This window comes from Lacerta agilis, chromosome 8, assembly GCF_009819535.1.
Source record: "Lacerta agilis isolate rLacAgi1 chromosome 8, rLacAgi1.pri, whole genome shotgun sequence".
Taxonomy (NCBI): domain Eukaryota; kingdom Metazoa; phylum Chordata; class Lepidosauria; order Squamata; family Lacertidae; genus Lacerta; species Lacerta agilis.
This window is the reverse complement of record NC_046319.1, coordinates 13,313,530-13,336,415: the sequence shown is the minus strand read 5'-3', so window position 1 is coordinate 13,336,415 and position 22,886 is coordinate 13,313,530. Positions and strand designations below refer to the sequence as shown.

The 22,886-nt window shown below is 47.0% G+C and overlaps 1 protein-coding gene across 9 annotated transcripts in view; it reads right to left on the bottom strand.

Moving 5' to 3' along the window:
- The window catches only part of CASZ1 (castor zinc finger 1), a 310,573-nt gene that overhangs the window by 31,560 nt on the left and 256,127 nt on the right, over positions 1-22,886 (bottom strand). For all 9 annotated transcript variants that reach the window (XM_033156194.1, XM_033156198.1, XM_033156199.1 and 6 more), the window contains one exon: positions 2,817-2,907. In XM_033156194.1, coding sequence (XP_033012085.1) covers positions 2,817-2,907 — 91 coding nt within the window. The remainder of the gene's footprint in view (positions 1-2,816; positions 2,908-22,886) is intronic.

The window sequence follows — 22,886 nt, the reverse complement described above, 5'->3', positions numbered from 1 at the left end:
TAAAGCCATTTGTAGCTTTAACAGTGTGTTTGTAAGTAATGGCAATAGGGTGGCAATGTGTGAACACCACAAAAGAGGGGTGGGCTTTACAACAAACAGCATTCCAGCCAACCGAGGCTTTATTTTGAAATGGGAGAAATGGAAAATGCAAGCACCAACTGAAGTGTTGTGAATGAAACTGGCCTAGCTCAGGACATCGGAAGCTGTCCTATACCGAGTCAGATTGTTGGTCCTTACTGACTGGCAGCAGCTCTCCAGGGTTTCAGGCAGATTGAACATGGAACGTTCTGCATGCAAAGAGATGCCCTGTCTCTGAGCTAAAATCCCTTCCTAAAGCTTAGGAAAGCAGGTTTCCATTCTTAGAGACACCTGGCTGGCAAGACTTCACTAGGCAGGCAATCCTTCCCTTTCCAAGTACTTAGCACCTCGAGAGGCCTTTTCCAAGTTCTGGTAGGGAGGCTACGAGCCCAGTTTAGTCTGTTGGATGGAGTAGGATGCCAAGAAAAACACCCTCTGGACAGATATAGCAAAATATCTCCCCCTCCCCCAATTCCCACCCATTTTCCTGCTATGCTAAAAATAAATCCTGATCTATTTCTGTTGCTTTTATTAAATTTTGGGATTTGCACAGGAACGCCAAAGAAGAGCCACGGGCTGATTTCCCCAAGGCGTTATATTACAGGAATTCCATTGCCAATCACCGTTAATTTGCGGCCACTTATTACTGAGCGCCGTTCATTATGAGAAATATATATCTCGCCTGCAGGGTAATTTGCATTTGGAAAAACTCAGCCTAAAGCTTTACTCCCTGGTGGGATCAGGCGATTCCACCCATAAGCCTGGACAGCTCCCAAGGTCTGTTACAAGAACACCCCCCCCCCCTTGTTCAAGGCCCTCTTGTTTCCTTATGGCCCGTCTCATCAGACAGACAGCTCCTCTTTGGTGCAGAATGGTCACTGCCCACATCCCCGGTTCAATCAATAGAAACCCACAGGGGCCCCCAGGGCTTGGCCAGGACTGGGCCAGTTTCCCTTGCTGTGGTTGAAGTCGTTCCTCCGAGGCTGGCGAGTGCCAGGGCAGAAATCAAGATTCCGCTGCGGGCAGTTCCTGGGAATCCCTTGCACACCTCCGCCCCACCATGTGCGGAGGCCCTAACCACAGAAACAGCGGCGTCACTCGCTCAGATTCAAGTGCAGAGTAAACAAACACAGCATGTGACTGGGAAGCTGGCTTGACAATCTTGCCCTGGCACCTCTCCCAGCAATTGCAGCCTGGATTCTGCCCCTTCCTCCCAGCATCCAACCATCTCTTCCCGAAACTAAACCGCAATCTCAGGGCCGCCGCTCGTCTCAATGGTTGCTTTGCATCAGTAGCTGCTGAGGCGTCACTTGGCCAGCTAGGCTGAGCCTGATTTGTCACCCCCCCCCCCGCCTGCTTGACGGCGAAGCTCCTCCAGGGGAAGCCGGAATCCCTGTGCTTCAAATGGTGTCTGCTGGCTTAAGGTTTCTACTCGTCTTGCGCTATCACAAGAAGCTGATTGCTGCCTGCTTATAGGATGATGCCACTGGAATTTTGGTCCGATGACGAGGCTGCCCTTTAGGGAGAAAAGGTTGTGTGTGTGCAGACCATTAGCTGATGCCAGGGGTGAAAACCCTTTAGCCCTCCAGATGTTGCTGGACTACAACTCCCATCACCAACTCCTACCCCTGGCCACGCTGACTGGGGCTGATGGGAGCTGGAGTCCAGCAACATCTGAAGGGATGCAGGTTCCCCCCTCCGCTGGCCTATGGGGGAGTTATATGGGGAAGACACCCCAATTTTGTATGTGCGAGTGCAGTGACTGGTTTTGTGAGTGCCTCTGACACATATTTATCCTTCTAATCCTCCACGGGGCAGCGGCTGTATCTAACCAGCTGGTCATCGGCAGGGTATTGTCATGTGCAGAGCCCTCAAAAATGATTTGCAGGGACGCTAATGGTCGCATGAACAAATTCCAGGATTCAGTTCCTCTGGTTGAATCCTGTGATCCACCTTCCAAATCTCAAAGTGTTCCTGGGGCACAGTAGGCTTTGATCTCAATGATACAGCTATCTACTGTGCCAGGCTCCTAGTAGAAAAAAAATCTGGGGTGGCTTCACAGGCTGCGTACATACAGTAAATTTATAGCACATTCAAGCACACTCCCACTTCGTCCCAAGAATCCTGCGAATGGTACTTTACTCCACAGAGAGCTACAGTTCCCAGTGCCCGCAACAAACCACGGTTCCCAGGATTTTTTGGTGTCTAGGAATATGCTTCAAATGTATTGCGTGTGCACAACCACATAGATGCCGTATTAATAATACAAGACTTGTGAAACGATCCTTGTGCCAATGGGAAAATCGTTCCTGCAGGAGGCAACGTTACAGACAGCTATTGTGACTCGGTTGGCTACTGCATGGGCAATGATAATCTGCAGGGCACCAAGTTGGGGGAAGGCCAGTCTACTATGACTGGCAGCTGCTCCCCAGGGTCTCAAGCAGAACAAGGCCTTCCCTACTATTGAGATGCCAGGGACTGAACCTTCTGAATGTGTTCTGCCACTGAGCTCTGGCCCTTCCCAAGCAGATGATCTAACTGTTGCTACCTTTTGCTGAGTCAGATCACTGGTCCATTTAGCTTTCAGGCAGTGTGGCGCTCAAAAGACTCAAACAAAGCTCCTCCCCTCTCCCCAAAAAAACCCCTTGCTGTTTCAAAGCCTGGGATTGAACTTCGCCCCACCCTACTATTTAAGGATCTCCCCACCCTCCGATGATTTATTTTCATTTGGCTTTTACCTGATAGTTACACTCCGGGTCAAGGCAGTGATAATGTTCTCGGTATTGGTATGCACAGTGAATGTGTCCGCAGTGCTGGCTTCCGGAAAACCTGAATGTGAGAAAGAAAGAAAGAAAGAAAGAGGGGAAAAAAGGGAAGTGTGAATGTCATGGGAGCATTTTTCAAAGAAAAGAAATTCAACCCCGCCCCTGCCTTCCTTGGTTAGAAAGGTGCTAATTTCAAGTTGGGTTCACACTTCTTGGAGCCTGGGATGGTACCTCCGGGTTCACAAAACAAGGTTTACAAACCAACAGCAAACTCTGGTTTGCTACCGAGGGTTGTTTGTGGGCTGGGTTTGGGTGGTCCAATTAAACCACAGTTTGCAAAGCATGGCTTAGCATTATGCGTGAACCAGGCCAGAATACCAGGATCGACAGCAGGAGAGAGCAACTACTCTCAAATCCTGCATGCGGGCTTTCCACTGGGGGATGTGACTCGCCACTATACAGAGCAGGATACGGGATTTTGTAACAGTAGATTCTGCATTTGCATGGCAAACCCACAGAATGCACTCAGCTGTAGCCACTGTCTGGGCAAGGTGCGACGTTGCAGAAACCACAGCAAGGTTTCTATATTGGGCTGTGCGTATCCTCAGTCACTATCTGGAGGCTTGAATGGTGCAAAATTTTAAAGCTGTCTTCCTGCAGTGAACGGCTCTCTCCGCGGAAACACTTTGCACCTACAGAATGTTTATAAGAAATGGCTAGAAAATCCACACTCATGTTAATTAAATTGTGGGGCTAGTTAGCATCTCTGTTGGAACGCTAAACCCAGCCATAGCTCGGTGGTTAAAGTGCCTGCTTGGCATGCAGAAGGCCTCAGGTTAAATTGCCAAAAGCACCTCCAGGTAAGGCTGAGAGAGACTCCTGCATCCTCTGTTCCTGCAAAGGGCCACAGCTCTTTATATGCAAAAGGTCAAAGGTGAACACAGGACTAAAAAATGGGCCACTGCCCTGATCCAAGAGGCTTTTTCTTATGTCCAATCCACAGCACCTCCAGGTAGTGCTGGGACAGACTCCCTGCCTGAAACCCTGGAGAGCCTCTGCCTGTCATTGTAGGCATTACTGAGCTAGATAGACCATTGGTACAAATCAGTATACAGCAGCTTTCTATGCCCCACCCCACCCCTGCTTCTCTGCATGTGCTATATGAAATAGGTAATTGTAGACTCTAGTTTTGAGAAGCAGAGAAAGGGGCAGCGGCAGCAGCGATGGAAGAAACAGAACTCGGGGAAAACTTCATTATACACTGCGTCACGACTGTTCGGTTTATCTCACTCAGTAACGCCTACACTGAGTGGCAACAGCTCTCCAGGGTTTCAGGCAGAGTGCAACCCCAGCCTTGCCTGGGTTGAAACCTGGGACCTTCTGCTTGCAAAGCGCATGCTCTGTTACTGAGCTACGACCCTTCCCACAGAGAAGCAAGAGACAGAGGCCTGACTGTCGGCTATAAGGAAAGCTTGGCTGGACTACTGCAGTCTGTGATGTGCCGGGGAGCAAGGGCGTAACAGTCAGCAACACAACAAGGGCTTGCAGAAACCAGAAACCAGGAGGATGCATTGTACGGAGCATATTGCGGAGTAATTTGAAAGGGGACTCCGATGGGGAAACATCCAGAGCTAAATCGCCATCTGCTCTGAGGTTCCAAATGCCACACGGCACTATATTCCTTGCAAGAGCCTCTTGGGGCGGGCATCAAAGAGGAGCCATGAATTGAAGGGGAAACCGAGGCTGCGGCCCGGGGGAGGAATGGCAGGAAAGAGAGAGAGTGAGAGAGTTAAGGATAGGCTTTTTTTGAGTGGAAGATGGCAAAAGAGAGGAGTGGCAGCAGCAGGGAAGATGGCATTTGCAAAGCACACAGGAAGAGGTGGTCAATTGCAGAGAGGCAAAAGAGCCTTGAAGAGATGGAAAGTGGGGGCGGGGGGTCGTAATTGACAGAAGAGATGGGCATTGCTAAAAAAATTAAATCGCTTCTTTGCCACGCCGTTTGCAGAAAAGGGGACAGATGCCAGAAGCAGACATGCCTCTCCCAGGGGAGGGAAGAAGGAGAGGAGAAAGAACTGCAAGGAATCAGGAATATGCCAAAGCAGGTGATTGAGAAACCTGAGCAGTGGTGGAGAGATGAACTTTAGAAAAACAAAAACAAAATAGCAATTCTGGCCTTGGGAACAAAGGGCAAACCAAGTTCTTTTTTGTTCAGATTCCAAAATGGCACAAAGGATTCACGAGGGTTGTGAAACAGGCTCTTTTTCCCACCTGGTTTGCATCACCAACCATCTTCACCTGGTTTTAAATCCTATCAAGGCTCGACCCAAGGAATCCCAGGGAGCCCTCGCTCTGCCAGGGCACTGAGGATGCAAGGGAGAGGATAACTCTGCCACCATCTACAACTACAGCCCCAGAGGGAGAAAACCCATGGAAGTTTTAAACTCAGGTTAAACCTCTGGTGGAAACACATCTTAATTGGAAAGATCTAGATTGCACTCAGGAGATGTGATGATAATAACAGCATGTTCAATTTATGGTCTTCCCTCTTTCTGGTCCAAGAACACCATAGTAAGAGGTAGGAGGTGTGACCACAGGCACCCTTCATTACAATTGGCAGGGTGTGGGTTAAGCACATGTGTAACTTGCTCATTGTCACCAAAGGACTTAATAAACCCCGGTGTTTGATCTGGGCAGGATTGGGCCCCAACTCCCAGAAGGTTTCTGCTAATGGCAGTCTAAATAGTGGAGAAACAGGTGTTCCAATATGCCTTATCTATTTTCTTTCCAACACCGCTAAGGGCATTGAGGGTGCTGTTTTGGCCCATCAGACCCCCACATTTCATATGAGAACTCTGTGCCCCACCAATCCACATGGGTGGCAGAGCTTTAGAAGGTATCAGTCTTGAACAAATGATCATTGCTCTCATTACTACGTCATTTCCTCAGTCCAGAAGAGGCAGCCTGAACCAGCTGTCAGAAGAGACGGGCATTGCTAAGAAACTAAGCAATTAAACAAAATTAATTAAGCACCACCGGATCTTCCCCAGCCTCTGAGGCCCTCCTCCACCCATTGTCTCCTTGGTGGTATAAAGTGGTTACCCTTTTCTCTTTCGAAAAGAGCTGAAGGAGAAAGTTGGAAGAGTGACACTCTTTCCCACTTCCTTTTTCTGCTGTATATGTACTTCAAGGCTCACAGAATTATAGAATTGTTAAGAGTTGGAAGGGAGCACGAGGGTAATCTAGTTCAACTCCCTGCAATGCCCAATGTGGGGCTCAAACCCACAACCCTGAGATTAAGTCTCATGCTCTACTTGAGCCATACCAGCTGCTCAGATTAATTCTACTGGATCCAATTTTTACCCAAATCCCTTGGAAAAGCAAACTGTATGTGAGCATGTGCATGCACTTTCTCTCTTCCCACAGCACTTGCTCCAAATGTGCCCCTAGGCCTAAGGAGGTTGGTGAGTCCTTCCCTATTCCCCTTAGCTATCTATACACTTGCCTCTCTGGTTGTTGACATTTGCTGAAGCTGCCTTGCTAGAAGTGCTTCTGGGTCCTACCTCTGCACTCCTGACTCCTGCTCCTTTTCTGCCTACCTTGCTCTTCCATAAGAGACTGAGGCCACATTTGCACGTGACATATACAACAGCACCATGCCACTTGAAGCAGTCATGGCTTCCCCCAAAGACTCCTGAAAAACGTCATTTTTTAAGGGTGCTGAGAGTTGTTAGCAGACCCCTATTCCCTTCGCAGAGCTACCATTCACAGAGTGAATTTAAGCAATCAATCCCTCTTCCCAGGGAACTCTGAGAACTAGCTCTGGAAGGGGAACGGGGGTCTCCTAACATCTCTCATCACCCTTAACCAACCACAGTTCTTTGCTGAGAACTCTTTGGGGGAAGCCATGATTTGCATTAAATGTATGGTGCAGATGGGGTCTGAAATCCTTGCCTTGCTGCCACAGGTTCCTCATGCCACCACCCTCATCTCACCCTCTTATCTCATGCCTAATTCAGGGGTGGCTGCCAGACCTGTTTTGAAATATTTGGATTTTTGCCCACTCCGAGTGTGGTGGACCACCACTGTGCCCTGGGGATACGAGGGCAGCTGAAGAGCTAATTAAGGAGAGTGCCCTCTGCCAAGAAGAAGAGCCATCCGTCACGCCACGCAGCGACCCCCACAGGACATGCCAACCGCTGGCGCCAACTGAAGTGTGGCAAGAATTTCTGCTTGACAGAAGGCACGAGAGGAAGTAGCTGCAGGGAGGACAGGGAGCCCCACAAATTGCTGATTCACAGGCACTGCCAGACAGCACTGTGCAAATTCATGTGGCCATTTCCACCAAGGAAGGAATCCCATAGTTCAGTGGCAGAGCATCTGCTTGGCACTTAGAAGGCCCCAGGTTAGTTCCCCCGTGGCATCTTCAGGTAGAGCTGGGAAAGACTTTCTGCCTGAAGCCCTGGAGAGTCCTTGCCAGGCAGTATAGTCAGCAAGGAGCTAGATGGGGCAAAATGCTGAGGCATGATATAGCAGCTTCCTATGTTCCTACGTCTTAAGGGAAGGGGCATGCTAGGGATCCTACTTGGTGTGCATCTGGCAGCAGTTTCAATCCCCTGTGGCATCTCTAGGAACGCCTCTTGTCTGAAATGCTGTGAGCTGCTGCCAATCAGTGCAGGAAGCACTGAACCAGATAGCCCCATGGCCTGACTCGGACAGTATAACTCAGCTGCTGGTATTCACTCTTAGCTACTGCTCATTAAAATCAGTGCTTCTCAAACCTGGGCCCCCAGCTGTTATTGGACTACAACTCCCATCGTCCCTTGCTAGCAGGACCAGTGGTCAGGGATGGTGGGAGTTGTAGTCCAACAACAGATGGGGACCCAAGTTTGAGAAGCACTGATTTAAATCATCAGCTGCTTTGGGTGGGCTGAAAAAGACAGGATGCAAATTTAACTTCTAGGGAAAGCCCTGCTTTCATTGGCCAGAAAGATCTCAACCCTGCTCCAAGAGGAAACCCACACACTGCACTGGCAGGTAAGGGCTAGCCTCATTTTACAGCAGGTATTGCCATGGTCGAGGAGTAGATGGGGAAGGTTAGTGTGGCTAGCAGGCAAAAATTCATTTATCCCTGAATTTAACAGGATCCAGCAGCAACGGCACATCATGCCAAGGGGTCAAGGCGTGTGTGTTTGGGGGTGAGGAACAGGTCTGAAGAACTGGGGGATCAAGGGCAAAGGAATTTTTCCCCGGTCGATGCTCCCGTTGTTAATAGGTTGCTAAAGGGTTATATTTCTCCTCTGCTCTTTCTGACACTTGAAACAGTTCAAACTTATTAATTTTTAAAGGCCAGCATCTGTTTAGCTCCTCAAAACAGAAAAGCTTGCACACAAGTGCACACCTGCTCATTTTGCACACCGTCGCAAAGCCCTCCCCCCCACTTCCAAAGGCAGACCGCAAACACAATTTGATCCACACAGGAGGGCGACTGACACAATAGGGCATTTCATTTTACGGGGGTGAAACTTAATTTTAGCAAATTAAGGGCCTTTAAAATATGCTTCCGGGTGTGCGAAATTCAAACCTATTATTTTTGTGATTGGGTGAAGAAGCACATAAACTGCTTTCTGAAAACAAAATCATTTTAATTTTACCTTCTGAAAATGTCAGGCAATGCTAAAAATACTACCATTTTTTATGATTTCTGTGCAATTTTACACACACTTTACTTGCCAAGCAAAACTAAATTGTATTAATTTAACCCAAATATCTTTTGAAGTCCCAAGTCATGCCACAATTTTTAGCACCCCTCATTTTTGGCATTTGAAAGTTGAAATGTTCATCACGCCCTATTGGCACAAAGTGCTCCTCGGGCTTGTCGTTTCAAATATATGGAAACGAAACTCGCTTCAAAAAGCTGCCTGTGCAGACAAAATGGTTGCAGAGCGAATGGCCAGGCTGTGCTGCGAGCACTGGCAATGCGTGGGTCTTCTCTCAAAGGTCAGTGGAGCAGCGAGAGAATCCTAGCAAAGGCACCATAACTTTGGAACTCCCTGCCTGTTGACACCAAGCAGGCAACTTTGCCGGGCTCTTTTTTGGTGCTTGCTTCAAATGTGTTTGTTTAAGCCAGACTGCCTAGACATGTTGACAGCTGACGTGTGTTATCATCTCTTTTGATTTTAACAGTTTTTAGTGATAAAATTTAAGTTGGGGGGGGGACCTTTTGTTTTTGTGTTTTGGTAAACCACTTAGAGGTTTTATTACAACCAAGTGGTATGTAATTTGGGAAAATACTGTATTTTTCTGTGTATAAGATGCCCCCTATTTTTTTGGTACTCAAAATTAAGAAAATGCACTATGCACTATCCGTGTATAAGACGACCCCTTATTTTAAACTTCAAAAATTTAGGGGAAAAATAGGCTTATACACACAAAAATATGGTAAATAAAAACCCAGGTCCCAGAAGCAAAGGAGAGCAGGGGCTACAGCTCTTTCTTTCTTGTTCTTAAGGATGAAGTAAGGGCTGCATGAAGAACATCTGTGCACTGAAAGATCTATAAACTCATGTACCTGAGGAGTCTGGGTGTTGGCTCAACCTCCTTCTTCATCAGACTCTACACTTTGACCACCAGGCATTAAGAACGTAAGATGTGCCTGCTGGATCAGGCCAAAGGCCCATCTAGTCCAGCATCCTGTTCTCACAGTGGCCAGTATTCGGTTCTACTGGGTACCTTGCTGCATTTCTGCCAGGCTGCCGTTATCACCATTGAGAACTCAGACTCAGAAGACCTGGGTTTGGGGCTGCACTGTCATACAGCTAATGTGTGCCTCTCACATCAGGGGTAAAGCTCAGACTCTCAGGAAGGCCTGTGTCTCAGCCAGGATAGGTCCCTCAAGCCATGCGGTGCCTGAAAACTTTTTGCTATCCTCCCAAAGTGTGCCAAAGTGGCAGACCCATGTCTGCAAGCCTGCCTCCCTGCAACCTTCCTGCCATCTTAGGAGCAGAAGAGGCATTTGGGCGACAGAGAGATTTCAGGATACAAACACATCCTGCCATCAACTGATGGATGGTTAATGTTCGATCTCTTCCATATTTGGACCTTGCAGTAAGAGCTGCTTTCAGAAATATTTATTAGGGGGTAAATTATTAAATAAATGAAAATCAAAGGAAGAAGGGAAAATTCATGGTGCCTGTGCAAAACAAAATAAAATAAAATAAATCGATTTGATTTGATTGATTTATAAATTGCTCCTGCTCAGAGTTGGGTAAGAACCATTTTAAAATCAAGAATATTGATATCTATAACTAAATATATGCAGCCAGAATGGTAAAACTCACTGCCCTCCATATGCCCCAACCCTGTTTATTCATGAACATAGGCATTCAAGAGTCTCTGTCTGCATCCAGAATGACAAGTCTCCCTTCAATCGCAAAATCACCCCCCTTGCCATAATGACCAACTCACTACAAAGAAGAAGCAAGGTGTGTTGTAGGGGGAGATTTTGTAGGTTGGGTGTGAGCTATACTCTCATGCTCCTGCTTCTCAACAGATAAGGCAGGGATGTTGGGAAAGCCCTAGGTCTACTAGTAGATCCATTGAAATTAATGGACCTAAGTTAGTCATGCTCATTAATTTCAATGGGTCTACTGAGTAGGGCTAGTATTAGCTACAGCCCAGCGTGTCTGACTTGGACTGGGGAGATCTGTCTTTAAATCTCTGTAAGACCAAGTCATGGATGGCTTTGGCCAAGTCCCTCTCTCTTAGCCCAGTCTACTTGACAGGCATGGTCCAAGGACAAAATGGGGAAAGAAATCCCCCATCTACAATGATGCCGCCACTGTGCTGCCAAGGAGGCAAGCAGCCTTTCAAGCTGAACTTTAAGATTTAGGCAGAACTGGGCTGCCTCTCTGGCATGCTGCGGAAACTTCAAAGAAACCCCTTACTCTCCAGTATTCTTCTATAACAATCGGAGCGTCAGTGATAAATTTCCTCTATGCAACAAAGTGGCTTGTCTCTTCAGCACGTGCCAGAAACATCAAAGTAAGGATTCTCCTATATTAGTGATAGTGGCAAGGACATCGGAAGCTACTTTATACCAAGTCAGACTACTGGGTTCATATAGCTCAGTATTCCCTATGCTGACTGGCAGTTTCAGGCTCTCCAGGGCTTCAGTCTTCCCCTGGAGTGCCACTGTGGACTCAACTTGGGACATGCAAAGCAGATGCTCTACTAAAGGTAAAGGTACCCCTGACTGTTAGGTCCAGTCGTGGACGACTCTGGGGTTGCGCGCTCATCTCACTCTACTACTCACTACTACTGACCTATTGGGACGCGGGTGGCGCTGTGGTCTAAACCACAGAGCCTAGGGCTTGCCAATCAGAAGGCTGGCAGTTCAAATCCCCGCGACGGGGTGAGCTCCCGTTGCTTGGTCCCAGTTCCTGCCAACCTAGCAGTTCGAAAGCACGCCAAAGTGCAAGTAGATAAATAGGTACCGCTCCGGCGGGAAGGTAAATGGCATTTCCGTGCACTGCTCTGGTTCGCCAGAAGCGGCTTAGACATGCTGGCCACATGACCTGGAAGCTGTATGCCAGCTCCCTCGGCCAATAAAGCAAGATGAGCGTCGAAACCCCAGACTCCGCGACTCGACCCAACGGTCAGGGGCCCCTTTAACTTTACTGACCCATTAATTACCAAAATTTTATGGAAAGCCTTGAAAGGCATTACCTATGCTACAGAAATGTCTAGCAAGTACTCCCTCTTTTCAAGGATTCCTGGAAGATGCAATTCTATGGAGAAAACTAGGGATTTTTGACAGAGAACCCCCGCTATAGTAAAATCGTCCAAATTCTTTGGTGCTGGTGGAGATCTAGTAAAACCAATGCAAGTGCAGTGATGCGCTTTTGGTATGTAGTCTCTCAACATTGGAGCACATTTGTTATAACTTTGCAGATTCAGTGGATGTGTTCGCATTCCATGCTTCGTACAAATGCGCAGGCTCCAAGGGAGGAGATAGCAATTGCACTGCGCCTCCCCAGTCCTTTGAGTGCAGTGTGGCAGCTAAACCAGTATAGTTAAGGTCTGTTCTATGCTTACAGGTCATGGTTGTGGAGCGGAGAGCTTAACCGTGATCCCAGGAGCGGCGACACGCTAAACCAGGTGTGGGGAACCTTTGGCCCTCCAGATGTTGCTGAATTACAGCTCCCATCAGCCTCAGCAAGCGTGGCCAGGGGTGGTGGTGGGAGTTGTAGCTCATAAATGTCTGGAGGGCCACATGCTGAGCTCAAAGAACCGAGGGGGAGTGAAGTGGGTGCCAGTTCCCCTCCAGCAGATTATTTGACATGCCTGGACATGTGGACCGGACCAGTGTTAATTTAAATAAGCTCTCAAATCAGAGAGAAGGGATCCCTTGAAAGATGAGAGAGCCAGGGAGGAAGTGAAATTGAAAGGAGTGTCACTAGGGGAGCTGGTGACCACACACCCTCACGCACTATGCTCATGCCCAGATGTGTGCAGCCCCCGACACACGCAGATGTGCTAGAGAAGCATTTTGTTTCCTTCCCTTGACTTGCCAGATCTGGCAAGGGCTGCTAAGAGAGACCCAGATAAATAAATACTAATAAAAATAATAAATACAGAAGTCAGCGTGCTTAGCGAGCATTTACACACTCATTACTCTGTAACGATGATGTGCATGACGGGAGGAAGGGGGGGGAAATCCCATCAGCTAACAACCAGCCACCCCCATTACAAGCAATGTGGGGGGGGGGAGCTCATGTAAACAGATATTTAAGCAAGGCCCTCAGAAGAACCATCTGCCAGTGTATTTATTTATTATTATTATTATTATTATTATTATTATTATTATTATTATTATTATTTCCACAGGAAAAAGAAATATACAGAGGAAAGTGTGGAGCCCAAACAAACCCTGAACTAGCTGAGAGAGAGGATCCGTTTTGATCACACGGCGATGGAGCGTCCCTGGGCAGCTTTCGGCAGTGCCTCTTAACGAATTCATTAAGCTAATTGTGCTGCGTAGACACAACCTCTTCCTAGCTCTACTCCTTTAATTTAGGGATTTAAAACACCCCCCTCCCCCAAGAAAGAACACCCACATGTAGATTAAAGCCAAGTGTCTGGCTATCAAGAACAGGTGAGCTGTCATAACCTAGAATGTGTGATTCTAGCCGTAAACTCCTTAACTGACTGGTTCGAGGGACAAACAAATCCCCTGATGAAAAGCAGCCCAAGGAGACAATGCTTAGAGGTCTTTTGTTCCTAGTAAGTGGCATATAATTTTTGTTAGATAAAATGATTAAAAATGAATGGATATAGCTCTGGAGTTCAGCAAATATATAAGCTAAAGTATAAGCCGCCTCTCAACTAAGGCTGGCCAGTGGCATTTTACAACTGGAAGCAGTGGCAGCAAATCTCCCTGCCCACTGGCATCCCCCTGCCATCAAGGTTCAAGAGTATCCAAGGGCAATCAAGGTAGTCTTGACACTTAAGGCAGAGAAGCACATTTCCCCATCCCTAGCAGCAGAAGCGCAACAATAATAAATTCAATAACAAACAATCTGCTGCCCTTTCAAAACATCTAACGATAGGGCCGGCCCAGCTCAGAACATGGACAGCTTCTGTTTAGCTATCTACTGGTAGATCTCGCCCCAAACCATTCATCTTATTACTATTTACACCATCCAAGCTCCTGGCCACTACCTCTACTTGTGACAAGTGTGGCGTTTGCCCTTCCTAGGGTATACATATAGGAAAAGGAGTAAGTAAGGGGTTAAGTGGCTGGCCCTAGGCTAACCAATAAACAGAGGGGGGAGGAGCTAGGGGCAGCTGAGGGAGTCAGTTAGAGTTAGAGAGCGGGGAGTTGAGAAAGAAGGTTGATGAAGAGCTGTTGATCGAGGGAGTTGGTTGGTGGGTGGTTGTGGATTGTGAGGGTTGAGGGTGAGGTATAGTGGTGAGCGTAGGCAGGGTTGTAACCAATATCTTAAGTTGTTGAAGTTTTTAAATAAACACTTATTATTTTGTTTAAAATTGCACCCTGACTGTGAAAGTTATTACCAGGGAGGGGATCCTGGTTGGTGGCAGCGAAGCGCGTGGTGGCACAGGGATCAATAGTCCGTCAAACGACCGGGGACCCTGTGTGATCGCCACAAAACTGGCGGCAGCGACGGGATAAGATCAATACGCCAGCAGGAGACATCAATAAGCCCGTGGAGGGATATTGAAATCGTTGTGCCTGGTCACCACAAAATTGGCAGAAGCAGCTGGGGTTAAACAATACACCTGGAAGGGAAGGGTAAATCTGTGAAGTGATAACCTAGCCCGGGGGTGTAGTTGTGGTTACCCAAAGACGCTGCAAGACTAAGATAACAAAAGGAGAAAAGAGAGCTCACAAATCTGTTCTGGCAGGGGGTTTTGACTTGGGGTCCGAGGAAGTAAGCTTAACGGGTAGAGAGAAGACCCATAGCAGAACTTTGAGGCCCGAGTCTGGAGAAACCTAGCCAGGGGGAACAGTGCTGAGAGGAGATTTCTCTTATTTTGTTAATTTAACTGTCAATTCTCAATCACACAATATGCCACCTAAAAAGACAAAGAACCCTGTGAGGGAACCAGCTCAAGATAGCTCTGAGGGGGAGGAAAATGGGAATCCTCTGAGGGAAGAGCAGAGCTTAGAAGATGCCACTAATATTTTACCTGAGGCGAGAGAGCCACAAGTTTCTATAGAATTAGAAAAGTGGAAACTAGAACAACAATATAAATTTGAATTAGAAAAAGAAAGAATTAGAGCTCAGCAAGAGAGCGAAAGAATGCAATTTCAGTTGGAAATGAGGAAACTAGAATTAGCAGCAATGGAGAATCAAAACAATAGTAATAACACCGGTAGTCAAACACCAGGGAAAGTGGATTTAAAGCGATTCCCTGAGTTCAAGGAGAAAGATAGCCCAGAGGCTTTTCTGATATCATTTGAGAGAGCCTGTAAAGATTTCCAAGTGAAGGATGAGGAGAAAATGGTGATCTTAAGGGCTAGAATTAGTGGGGTACTGGCAGAAATATACGCCCAAATGACAGAAGAACAGTCAACAGACTTTGAGATGTTTAAACAATTAATTTATACGAGGTTTGGAATTACCTCAGAACAACTAAGAAAAAAATTCAGGAGTGTGACAAAGTTGAGAGAAGAAACGTATGCTCAGTTGGGGGCAAAAATTACAAATTACCTCAAAAAATGGTTAGAGCAGGAGGGTGCGGATTCAATTCAAAAAATCAGAGAGGTTATTGCGTTGGAGCAATTTTATGCCACCATAACTGGGGAGCTGAAATATCTTGTAAAGGAAAGAAGTCCTAAAACCATTCAGGAGGCAGCATCCATAGCTGACCAAATTAATGAAATTAGGGACCATGGATTTGATAGTCCAAAATTTGGCGGGAAATTGTGGGGGAACCCCAGAAACCCATTTCAATATGCTAAAGGAAGCTCTTCTCCGGCAATGAAAAAGGGAAACATACCACAGTCAAAAAGCCCAAGTGACGTGGGCCAAACTAACACCCATACCTCTGAGGTAAAAGAAAATAAATCTAATTATACTGGGGGAATAGATATGAGGTGCTGGTCGTGCAACAAACTGGGCCACAGAAGCTTTGAATGTAAGACTGGTGAACAAGTTAAATCTGGGAGCACAAACACTCAAAAACACTCTTATTGTATCCACTCAGTAGGGCAGGGTGAGGCTAAGCAGGTTGCCACGGAAACCGAAGCTTTAGCTAGGCCTGAGACAGAGGAGATTCCTGAGGCCTCAGTAATACACTGTTACTTGATTAAACAGAATGATTTGCTCTTGAGAAAGTCAGGAGAAAATATTTGGATTGAAAACAAAAAATATCTAGGGTTAAAAGATACCGGATCCCAAATCACAATTGTTCATCCTGAGGTAATCAGTCCCGATAAAGTAATTCCAGGAAAAACTATAGAAATAAAAGGAATCGCCAAAGAGCCAGTTAGACTCCAAATGGCTGAGGTAAACATTAAGTTACATGACTGGAAGGGGAAGTGGCAAGTGGCCATTTCAGAGGAAATCCCCACTGCGGTCCTTATCGGTTGGGATCTCCTGGAGCATGTGCAAAGTGCGTTTGTGATTACCCGCTCCAAGGGGGGCCAACTGTTAACTGATACTGAGGGAAGCGAAACAGTTGCCAATGAGGGCAGGACTCAGAGTCCTCAAGTTGAAACTTTGAGTGAGCCAGGCTTCCTAATACCTTTTAAAAATACTCAAAAGACTAGTTTCTCTCAGGAACAAAAGAATGACATAGGACTAAACAGCTGTTTTGAGGCAGCAAAATCTACTGTTCCATTAACCCCTGATTGCCCAGAGAGGTTCTGCTTAGAGGGGGGGCTGTTATATCGTGAAGCCCTTAGCACACCTTATAAAGGGGGAGGAGGAAACCGCAGACAACTAGTGGTTCCTCACATGTACAGAGAAGAAATCATAAAACAAGCCCATAATAGTATTTTTGGGGCACATATGGGGATAACTCGGACCAAACGAAGAGTGGCACAAAATTTCTATTGGCCAGGAATGGGGAAGCAAATTAGAATGTATTGCCAAGCCTGTGACATTTGCCAGAGGTTAGGACTCGACTTGGCACAACCCTTGCCTAGAGCAACCAAAAAGGGGAATGAAATGCAACTAGCCTGGGAGGAACCATCCCAAATCGTGTCCAAAATAAATAATGTAAACTACCTTATCCAGCAGGGGGATGAGGGGCGCAAGGTAGTTCACGTAAACATGATTAAGCCTTACCAGAAAACTGAAAGCTGGGCTCCCTGTGCTATCCGAGAGGACCCAGAAGAAGCAGAAATACCATGCTGGGAGGGGAGAGGGGAGCAAGAATGTAATATACAAGAAGTTAAGCTAGCCCCTACCTTAACCCATTCACAGCAGGAAGAAATAAGAAACATCCCACAAAAATTTAAAACGATTTTCAGTAATACTCCAAGACTAGCAAAAGGGGTAGTCCAACACATTGACACCGGGATTGCAAAGTCTTGTGATTTCATATTTGTTATGCCGTACGATGAACAGAGTCAGGTGTGGTTGCAATGCAAAGCCAGAGCCAATGCTCCATATAACCACACCATAATGGAATATGAAAAATACATTCACATGGGCATTAATCCAAAGAAGATGGTGATGAGTGTTCCATGGTATGGCTATGATTATGCCTGTCTAGGCTCAATTAAGGCCCGTATTCGTTCAATTGCCAACGTTCCTTTCCGAGGGGCTCCATGCAGTGATATGGCAGGACGTCAGCGCCCATATAAAGTAAACATGGATCTAGTAAACAGTTTTATTTCCGGGATCCTGTGGGATGAGGAACAGGAAGCCCCATATTTAGAATGCAAGGTCTTTATATTTGACATTGGGGGGCAGGCCTGGAAAGTTTATGACTGGTCACATATTACCACAGTGGCGATTTGTGGAAAATATGACCCTGAGCTTATGGGTTACGCCCATTCAAGAGGAGTCAGAGTTGTTTTAAAAGGAGACCTATCTGTGAGATCAGTTAGAACAACTATTCAAAGTTATGATAAACCATTCATCAGTTGGAAATATAGAAAGAAAAACATACTGAAAGTTATAGTTGCCAGGGTGTCCCATCAACTTTTTATGAAAGTGAAAGTGTTTCCTACACTAGAGATTGTGTGGTGGGAAGTTGGGTACCCTGCTGCTCATGCAACACAAATAAATGCCCAAGATGAACGTGGTTACACAGCATTAACGTGGCCACCACGTCAAAGACATAAAAAAGTAGTCTTCAAATTGCTTGAAGTGGGAACTGATAATTCAATACAGACCAAAGATGGACTGACAGCTAGGGAGATTGCTAACAGCAATAGGCAATCAGAGCTTTTTAGTCTACTTTCATTGAGTAAACACGTTTGTCCAAAAAGCTTCAGCAAGCTGACTAAAAAAGAAGCTACCCACAAACTTCTGAAAGCAGTTCCCAATGAATTCAAAAGCCAGACAACCAGTTCTTATGCAGCTTTTGGTGACATGGAGACGTTTGTACAAGACCTCAGGCTTCAACACTTAACAGAGATCCTGAAGGAGAGAGAGGGTGACCCAAGAGAGCTTTTGACCCTGAGAAACAAAGACTCTACACAGCTTGGAATCCACAATAGTTACAGACGCATCGACTGCAGGGATCGGAGTGGGACTGTGTCAACTTGCATCCAACTTGCATCCAATCACGTGTGGCAGAGAAAAGACTGGTGCCCAGAGAAAGACACTTCTTGTGGCGGTTAAGGACAATAAGGAGCGTGAAAGGATCCTGGACATCGTTGCAGATGCCTTATCACGAAGACCCGAAGGCAAAGATTAAAATGGACAGTTACAAATTTTCTTGCAGTTAACTAAAGGTTTAATATTGCATGATCTATTGTATATAATGTGAAAAAAAAAACAATTATTAAGCCAGTATAAGATGAGGAGTTAAGGTTAGTAAACATAGAAAATGTTTGTTTGAATTAAGGTGTCACGCAGTTTGATCAGGAGTATAACTCTGTGCAGTTATCCCTCCTGAATCAAACTTATTTAAGGGGGGAGGTATGTGGCGTTTGCCCTTCCTAGGGTATACATATAGGAAAAGGAGTAAGTAAGGGGTTAAGTGGCTGGCCCTAGGCTAACCAATAAACAGAGGGGGGAGGAGCTAGGGGCAGCTGAGGGAGTCAGTTAGAGTTAGAGAGCGGGGAGTTGAGAAAGAAGGTTGATGAAGAGCTGTTGATCGAGGGAGTTGGTTGGTGGGTGGTTGTGGATTGTGAGGGTTGAGGGTGAGGTATAGTGGTGAGCGTAGGCAGGGTTGTAACCAATATCTTAAGTTGTTGAAGTTTTTAAATAAACACTTATTATTTTGTTTAAAATTGCACCCTGACTGTGAAAGTTATTACCAGGGAGGGGATCCTGGTTGGTGGCAGCGAAGCGCGTGGTGGCACAGGGATCAATAGTCCGTCAAACGACCGGGGACCCTGTGTGATCGCCACAACAAGCAGTTAATGAAGGCATAAAAATGGAGACATTACATTGGAAGGAAGAGGCAAACTGCAGCCAATGAAAGGGGAGCTGTCAATGCAAAGATAATCCTGATGATCTAGGGCAGGGGTCGGCAAGGTTTTCTGGCCATGGGCCGGATCATTCCCCTGGAGATTGTCCGTGGGCCAGACATGTGCAGCGCGATGCCGGAAATTGCTTCTGCACATGACCAGATGCCAAAAACCACGCCTGCGCAGAAGTGATTTTTGGCGTCTGGGCATGCGCAGATGCCATTTCCGGCACCACTCAGCGAGTCCCCATGCCGCGCTGCACCGGTTTAGCGTGGCACGCAGGAGGGGACTTGCTGAGTGGGCGGCTCGTGGGCCAGTAAAACAATCTTTGTGGGCCGCATCCGGCCCATGGACCGGAGGTTGCCGACCTCTGATCTAGGGCACTGCATAGTTCCTAACAGATTCATATTTCAGCTCCGGGGCCCAAATTTGTGGCTCCGATTATAGTGGGGTAGTCAATGTGATGCCCTCCAGATGCTGCTGGATTACAAATCGCAACATCTATGAGTATTGGCCAGGTTGGCTGGGGATGATGGGCGCTGCAGCAATCCAACATCTGGAGGGCATCATGTTGCCCACCCCTGGGTTGCAGCCAAAGAAAACCACTGATTTATAAACAGGAGATGGACAACATGGGAAGGATATACCACCCTGTCCACAGAAGAGGCGGCCCTGCTCTGTGCACTGCCTGGTGTAGAAGAACAGCTGGGTGGGATAAGAGATAGGGTGTTCTCTGTGGCTGCACCCAAATTATGGAACACTTTGCTCCATGAAATGTGGCTGGCCCACCTTCCCCTCACTGCTTTTCACCAGTCATGACTACTTTTATTCAAGCAGGCTTTTCTCTAATGAGGCAGCCAATGTTTTTGTGACTTTCTAAACCACCCTCCCCTGACTTGGTGCTCTCCAGACATTTTGGACTACAACTCCCATCGGCTCTTGCCATGTGTGATGGGAGTTGTAGTCCAACACATCTGGAGGGCACCACACTACGGAAAGACGCTTTAAAGTGTGGATTCCATCCCTCTTTCATAATTGCCGTACGAGATTGCAATGTGGCACACTGTAAGCTGCACGAAGGGGAGTTTTTGCACTGGAGATTTTCGTAAAACAAAGTACGTAAATACCAAGCAGGTACTACTTGTAACAGGGAATCTGTACTGTTGGGTGAGTAGTTTCTTTGGCTGACTTTACCGCCTCACTAACCCCAAGGAGGGTGGCCGGGAAGGAAGCACGCCACCTCCATCTTACCATCCCCTCCGTGCACAAAGGAAAGGAAAGAAGGAGAAACCTCCTGCCAGTTCGGTCCACAAAGGAGAGGCCTCCCTTCTCCTCATCTTGACTAAAGACAGGCTTATAACTAATGAGCTTATAACTTATAGCCATGCAGGCTCCACTGTGTGATTTAAGGCCCCTGAGGAGAAGGATTTTAGAGGAAGGGGGAGTAAAAAAATTAGTATGAGAAAGCGGTGTGTGTGTGTGTGTGTGTGTGTGTGTGTGTAGGGGTTTCCCCTATATATAAGTGTGTGGGCTTTTTGCCTCAGATCCGTACACCTGGGACAACAAACATCCCTCTGATTTTATGACTCTTAAGCCACTAACAAATTAGAACCAATTCTGATCTTTAAAGAGGGAAGGGAATGGAAACTAACCACCTTTGCTTCAGCTATATTCTGAAAACAATGGGTGGCAGCCAATGCTCATCCTACTTAGATGGCTACAACCCAATCCTGTTGGTTAGTGTCTGCTAAGACAAGGGTAGGGAACCTTTGGCCCTTTAATGTTGCTAGACTACAATTCCCATCATCACCCCTGGCTACTGGTCATGCTAGCAGGGGCTGGTGGGAGTTGGAGTTCCAACAACATCCGGATGGGTTAATCATTTACGGCTACAGACATTTTCATGAACCTGAAGTCAGAATGGAAGACGGGAGTATACCTTGTGACATGTCCACTCTTGGGGTTTTTGCCTCTTTTATGCATTTTTGCGGGGATTGCTTTTGTATATCTTGTTTCAAAAAACAGCCAACCCTGTTGAATCAGGGAGGATAGTGAGGCTCTCTTAAGAGCCAGTGTCGACTTTTCCCAGCCACGTCATCTGTCTCCAGAAACCCCACAGAAAATGAAAAAGGCAGTAAAGAGGGTTGGGTATTTTGTTCCTTAGTTCAGGCTTAGAGGGCATCTGACTTTTTCTACTAAAATAATGAGATCCCACCAACCGAGGCCAGGTGCAAAATGGTGGCTCAAGGAGGAAGAGACAAATGGCTATAGCAACCTGCTAACTATATGGTGACCTGTCCACTAGAGACTCTAATGGACTAATTCAGGAGGGGCCTTTTCCTGTTGTGTTTGAACAGTTGCCACCTCCTGAATTTCATCCAGGAATCTAGGAATGCAGATCTGCCTCCTGCCCACCCATTTCCTATGCTGATAAACCACTCTTGGATGCTTTTGGGGGTGGGGAGGCTGGGATATAAATTAAATAAACAAATAAGAACAATGACAAAAACCAGCCTGGAAGAGAGCAGTGAGGCCTACGGACCATGGCAGGTTCCACACCTCCTAGATTATGGACAATCTTTGTTTCTGCTAAGGATTGCACCCCCTTAGGGGTAAATTCTTAGGGGCCACATGCTGGCAGTGGGTGGGACGAAAGTCAAAAGCGTGTGGGGTCCGAATCCAATGCCAGCCCCCCTTTTTATTTTGCCCCATCTCTCTCTCTCTCTCTCTCTCTGCCACTTCCTGTCTTTGCCACTCACTTCTCTCACTCTGCCGCACCCTTTTCTCTCCCTCTCGCTGCCACCCTGTTTTCCTTATTGCCACCCACATGAAATTAACCGTAGGGCCACTTGCAGCCCCAGGTTTGCAGGTTGGCATAGGGACAGAGTATGAGGCAGCTTCCTGTGTCCCGGAGTCCAGCCAGTGGTCCGTCTAGCTCAGAACTCTCTCTACTGACAAGCAGCAACGGCTCTCCAGGATTCCTGACAGGGAGTCTCTCCTAGCCCTACCTGGGGACTGAACCTGGGACTTTATGCATGCAGAGCAGTGAGTTATGGCCCTTCCCTGCTCCCAATGAAGGGTTGCAGCTTTCCTGGCAGCCTTTGCCACCATTTCATCAGGGTTTCACCAGGGTTCCTCCCCTCCCTCCTCCTGATGGATTCTTGATGGGTGGCCTTAGCACAGCCTCAACCCCAGCCTTCCTTCCAAGCTGCTCCCCTGACGTTCCCATCCCTGGTCCCTCTCCTTAGGCAGAGGATGCCAAACGGCCGTGGCCATAATCTCTACAGTTCCATTGCACTAGCGTTACCGCCTCTCTAGGCGGATGAAAATAAACGGCGGCTAATTTGCCTAGACAAATTAATTGCAACGTCTCCAAATAATAAAAATATGTCAGCTGAGAAATCCAGCCAGCCAGCCAGCCAAATACAGCAAAGCAGGACAAATACACCCATCTCACAGTGCTGTGCTAATGGAGGGGGAACCTTTGGGTTGTGCATCCAACCAAGTCCTGCTCCGAGTAGACCCACTGAAGTTAATGGATCTGAATTAGTCATGCCCATTAATATCAGAGCAGGACTAACCTGGGATACAATTCATTATGCTGAACCCACAGCCTTGGCCTTCAACACAAAACTCACACAGGAGACCCTGGATAAGCCCCACAATGAATAGATAGGGGGGAAAAAATGAATGGATAGAAAAGCCCTCTCTAAAGAAACAGAGACTGCAGAAGGCTGCCTTATAACAGGTCAAACAGCTTGCCCATTTAGCCTAGTGTTCTGCCCATTTAGCCCAGTACTGCAACTGGCAGCAGCTCTCTAGGGCCACAGGCATAGTAGGATCTTCCTGGTCAATTGGAGATGCTGGGGACCTTCTGCACACAAAGCAGGTGCTCTGCTACTAAGCCACAGACCTTTCCTTAAGACACA